Source organism: Myotis davidii, unplaced genomic scaffold (assembly GCF_000327345.1).
Source record: "Myotis davidii unplaced genomic scaffold, ASM32734v1 scaffold50, whole genome shotgun sequence".
Taxonomy (NCBI): Eukaryota; Metazoa; Chordata; class Mammalia; order Chiroptera; family Vespertilionidae; genus Myotis; species Myotis davidii.
The window spans coordinates 74,156-80,361 of NW_006282004.1; the positions used below are offsets into that span (position 1 = coordinate 74,156).

The window sequence follows — 6,206 nt, forward strand, 5'->3', positions numbered from 1 at the left end:
TAATTAATTATATATCTATGCATTTTACTATAAATGTTCTTATTCTTATAATTTTTAAATATAACTTACAAAAATGGCCTTTTTATGATTAATATAAAGATTATAAAGACCAAAAGGAGAAAAATGAAAGTATGCAAAAATACTTACCAAATAAATTGGTTTTCACAGTGATAGATAAATGTGTGTTATTTCTAAGAATTTCCATGGCTTTGGACAGCTGAATATTTTCAAAGTTTTGACCATTTACTTCTAGTATCTAAACATAAAATTATAAAATGAATATCAATATCCCAATTGACTGAAGAAAAAAAGAGAGAAATAGTCACCCTTGAAATCGGGATTTAGAAATATCATACCTGATCCCCTCGCTTCAAGCCGGCTTCAGTTGCTTTGCTGCCTGAATCGACACTGTCCACAAAGATCCCAAATCCCTTCTCTGAGCCTCCCAGTAAGATAAAAGGCAGAGGAGCTTCTCGGGATGGTTTTGTTAATGTCATCAGTCTCCTTTTTGCTTTAGCTGCACATGCAATATTTAACAGCCTTAGATGTCCACCCATTTTCTGTAAGAGTTCAGAGAGAGTGGTTTCACAGGCAGGCTGAATAAGATGAACTTAAAGCTGATGGTTTTTAAAATAATCACAACTATTACCTCTCTTTCCAGATTATTTTCAAATTCTTCTAGAAATCGAGTCATCGCAGGATCTCCTTCAAAGTCATTGAAGTGATTATTTACCCACAATAATACTACCCGTGTAACCTGAAAAATTAATTGTTTTCAGTAGGTTTTCTAAAAATTCAGTGCTAAAAGTTTGCAATTAAAGCGATTTCAAATTAGACATCCAAACAACCTAGTAACAGCGAATAAGAAAATAAACTAAATACAAAAGGCCTTAGCAATGATTTTATTCATAAGGAAATGACCTAAAAATTTATACTCTGAATATTGATTCTAGATTGTTTTGCCAAGAAGGGTCTTGAATCTGTGAAGCTTACTTACTCTCAAAATATATTGCAACAGATTACCATAAAAACAAAGCTATAGTAAAACCAAAATAAATGAATACAGGATAAAGAAGACAGAACTTAAAAAAAAAAATAAAGGTAGAGGGCAGAACAGACACAAGGAATTAACAGTATTAAGCCTAGAAAGATCTACAAGGGAACAAGTTATAAAAGGAAAAAACTAGCTGGGAGTTACAGGGAGTTACAAATTACTTGTTAACATTAAGATTCAGAAACCTCTTAACACCCGTAATTCTCAGGAAAAATGAATAGCCTTTTCTCACCCTACACATGTGTCTTCACACAGCCCAGCAATTTGATATAGGCCAATATATACACTCTCAGTTATGGATTTTTTTTTTGTACCCAGCAAGAACTATGCAACATTCATTAGACTATAAGTTCCATGAGTACAACTTTATGTTATGTTCTAAGGGCATCCTTAATACTTATAACAATGCTTGGCATAAAGTAAATTCTCATTAAAATATTACTAAATGAAGTAAGTATAATTGCAACTTAAATATAAAACTACTTGTTTTCTCTTATATGAGTTTCATTTTCTGAATTTGAATAACAAGATAAAATAAATTTTCTATAGAATCGTTTTCAAACATTAACTGCTTAAAATGAAAAAATAAAGCACGCTATTCTAGCAGTAAAGAGATGATGTATATAGTTAATTTTTAACCATAGTTTAAAATACTATTTATTGTTAATATACTGTGATAAATTATAGTATAAACCTAATCACTCTTGAGTTAAATCTTGATATTTACATTAATTTTATGTCATTTACCATCACTATTGCACAATTCTTCAAATGTAGGAAACATTAAGATGATTCCCCTTAAAACGATATCTAACTCTTGACTTTTTTATAAAATTAAAATTTTGCAGCTGAGAAGCCAAGTTGAAAGTCCACTAGCCATATTACATACTAGAAAACGAGATTCATAAATCATAAATTGAAAACTACCACCAACAGCAAGCAACCTTTAGGATGTGCTGGCTCTACGCGAGGTACTACATATAGAACTTTATTTTCTATTATTCATTTTCACAACAGTCCCAAACAGATGTTGATTATTCATTTTACAAGTAAATATATGAGTATCAGGAGGGTGAGATGGCATATAAAGTAAATGACAGAGGCAATACCACTCAAATCAAGTTTTTACGGCTGAAGAGCCTGGTTGAGATTTAGGCCTGTGACTCTCAGAATATGAACTGAAAAGCAATACTGTCCAAATGATTTCCCTAGGACCACACAGCTAGTTAGTGGCAGGACCAGCACTAGAGCTTGAGCTTTTCTCCTGTTCTGGATTTCCCCCCCCTCCTCCCCCCTCCCCCCCAGTCTGTCTCATGTAAATCAGACTGCACATGGAAAGAAGTACAGACTATGATTAACTCTCAAACTTCATAAGAGTATGTAGTTTACCATCCAATCTAGCCTTGACACGGCTTGCAAGAGATGCTGAAAAGGGTCTGTTTAGAATTCTATTACTGGGACCTACCAGCCAGCAATGGTTGTCATGCAGTGCTGCTATGGTGCCAATTTAAAAACTAACTTTTCTTTTATCTGGTGTACATTGGCCCTCTACCTGGATGATACAGATTCCTGTGGAACCCAGACGGTTGGGGGTTGTGTTTCAAACACATTCCCAAAAGAACTAAAATTTAAACATTTGTCAATAATTCACTAACATTTGCATAAAAAAGAGATAATTTTAGGACTGAACCTAGCAACCTATAACAAGAACTAACATTTGTATCACTTTTGCTTAAAAAGTACACTCTTATTCCATTAAAATAATCTGAACGTAATTGGCATGACAAATATATTAAAGTATACTTGTTTATATATGAATATTTCAAATTTAAAAGCCAAACTAGAATATATTTTCCAACCTTATCCCTGAGGCTCGGGTCATTAAACCACTCCAATAACTTCTTGCCCACTTCCATTGGGCTGGAAAGAAAAGTCCTGTAGGTCAATAGGAAGTCTTCTATGAACGTTGGATCCACCACCGAATGCTCTTCCACCAAATGCATTGTTAATCTTTCTGAGGTGCCCTGTAGCAAACAGAAGGTTTAATCACTATTCTGCAGAAATAGCATCTGAAATGTTCAAATCTTCAATATAAGACAAAGTGGGTAGTGAATATATATAATTAATAAAACTGCTGTTCATCAGGAAATATAAAGACTCTTTACAACTGGTAACTTTTAAGAAAAACTATGCCTAAAAACGGTCGGGGGACCTGCAGTTGTCCTACCTGATACTGCCAATCAAATAGAACCATATTTGTCTTACCTTGATGACAATGTGTCCCTTTCTTGTTCCAGTTCGATCAAGCTCTCGGTGTTCTTTCACCATAACAATTTCTCCTTCTTCCTCCACTTTTTGCATGTTCTTCTCTACTTGGTTGAGAATACGGCAATAATCTTGCTGGGCTATGCAGACAAACTAGAATAAAATATAAGTCACATGTTAATGATAAAGTGCTTGCAAGAGACTTAGCAGTACTAATAACTCAGTGTTTTAATTATTTAACTCTGACATTTTTCTATGTCTTTCCCATACTTTCTAATGAGTGCAGTAATGAACCTTAATCAGAATTCTCCACTTTTTAATGTAGTTCTTCCTTGCTCAAGAAAAGTTTCATTTTTTAGAATATTTATGTGCAGTTTATATTAAAAACACTAACAATTTTTAAAAATCAGATGGTAAAATTAGGAGTCCTTTCTCATGCTTCTTCTTTGACAATTAAAAAAACATTAGTGGAGGGGAGTGGAATCTTAAGAGGATAGACATAAAAACAATCACCATTTACTGGGTTTTAAAAGTTTGAAAAAATTTTAAAAGCAGGATTTTAAAATAAAGATGGTTTTAATAAGAAGACACTGAAATTCCATACATGGATATGTGGAATAGTTATTAAAAATTTGCTAATTATATTAATAAATCATTTTAAAAAGTCTATTTTTAAAAAAAGGTCCACAAAACAAGCCATATACTTCTAAGCTCAAATCATTATTCCTTGTAACAGGTGTTAAGGGTGATCCTTGCTCTTAAAGAAAAAGTTAGCAATACACACCAAACCATTACTCCTCCATGACCCCTAACACACACACACACACACACACATAAAATGTCAGGGCTTAGGGCAAAGCACTTAATTACATTTCTTTGCAGTTTTAAGAAAAGTTAAGAACGAATTATAGAAATCACTTATTACACAAATTAACCAAGGCCACTGTTGCATCTGAATTTTTGAAGGATTTATTCTTATTTAAGAAATCATTTTGGGATAAAAAAGCATGAACATTTCTTTTTCTCTTTTAATGTGAAAAGGTGAAAAAAAGGGGATGGTTAAATTATAGCATACATAAGATAAAATATGAAAGCCATCCAAAATCATATTTTCATAGGTCATTTAGAGTTCTGGCTTAATGTTCATGATACTACATTAAATATTTTTAGGGTGGAAAACCAAATACTGTAATATTTATAATGACATCCTCCTTCTCAGTATTTTGCAGTAACCATACAGGACTTTCTCAATTTATCCTCCAAATCATCCCATTAAGAAGGCACTACTATTATCCCAGTTGTACACATGAGGACACAACTGTAGCATCAGCTGCTAATTTACCCAAAGTCTCATAATTATATGCTTGCCAATTAAAAACAAATTGTATATGCATATCAAGATCTTAGAAGGAAATATAACAAAATGTTAATTATTTCTAAGCAATCCTATATAATAAAGAGGTAATATGCAAATGGTTGTTATGCCGTGATGTGTAACGACCGATCAGCAGGAGGGTGGGGCATGGGGCTACCTGCGCAGAAAGCTATGAGCAACGGTGGGCAGGATGGCCAGCTGAGGCAAGCCGCAGTGAGCTACTAGTGCAAATTATAACTGACTTTCATTTTTCAATATACTTTTCTATATTCCCCTCCCCTCCCTTTTTTTAACAGAAGTTGCAGGAGCAGTTCACACTTGAGAAGTACTGTGTTATAAAACTGTTTCTTCCACTGAGTTGGATGATATCACTAATTTTTGTATTAAGACTTCAGAATCAAAAGTTAATATTCAAAACATATAATTACTTTCCTTGTAAGTTACTATACATAGTTTAATTCATTTTTAAAAATTCCTTAAAAACAAACCCATTTCCATTACACTAACCCCATATATAGCGCTTAACCTTTTTGTCTCAAAAATATTTTTATTTTTTAAAACTTTTACAGAGAAGAAAAATTGTTTCCCCTATCTCCAAATAACCTTAGGTGTCATTTCTTATACTTAGTTTAGAGAACACAATTGTATCATTTTCTCATTCATCTCCTAAAAATGAAATATATTACTGAGTTAAAATGACTAAGTAGGCAGAAAAAAAAATGTATTTTAAAGAGAAATCTACTAAAATTAATCTTCAAGACTAAGAATTTAAGAAAATTAAAATAAGTTTGATTTAAAATTCTCAATGTCTAGACAGATAGTTTGGGCATTTTTTTTTTGAGATATAAATGACATTCTCCAGTTTATTCCATATGCTTTTATCTGCAACTATCAGAATATGTGATTCAAACTTATGCATAAGGATTCACATCTGCACTAAATCCAAAGCTAAGGGTAGGCTTAGCACTGACTGAGTCAATGAACCAAATATATTATGAAGGACTCAGGCTCTTTTGGTCTCTCGATACGAACATTCAGTTTGGACTTCAATCTAAAGCAAGTTCCTCCTGGCTCTAGGAAGCATGGCAGTGACAACTAAGCTTCAAGCTTCCTCATTCACATGCAGGAGAGTGAGAGAGAGCATTGCTTCTAGTTTGGGCATTTCTTCAGCAAACTAAAATGCCATAAAAAAGAAAAATCCCAAACTGAATTTCTAATATGGCCATACAGAGCTGATATCTAAAAAGAAATTTAAGATGAAAACATTTAGCTACATTTTTATTAGCAGATTTATTTTTGCTTTAAGAAGTTTATAGATATAGTGAAAAATTAATAGGTAAAATAGAATTTTAACTGGTAAATTCAATTTGTGAATTGTTTTGGTGAGGTTTATACTTTCAGACAGCTGTTGACACATAAAAAGCATGCATTATGATCTTGGCACTATCTCTCTCTCTCTCTCTCTCTCTCTCTCTTTTCTTTTTTTTTGCACTATCTCTTTTTTTAAAGAAA

At 32.8% G+C, this 6,206-nt stretch overlaps 1 protein-coding gene across 1 annotated transcript in view; it reads right to left on the reverse strand.

Annotated features, from left to right (window-relative positions):
• Positions 1-6,206, reverse strand: part of RAPGEF2 (Rap guanine nucleotide exchange factor 2) — a 177,628-nt gene that overhangs the window by 26,676 nt on the left and 144,746 nt on the right. The window contains 5 exon segments of the mRNA XM_006752656.2: positions 148-256; positions 357-560; positions 650-757; positions 2,914-3,078; positions 3,320-3,472. Coding sequence (XP_006752719.1) covers positions 148-256; positions 357-560; positions 650-757; positions 2,914-3,078; positions 3,320-3,472 — 739 coding nt within the window.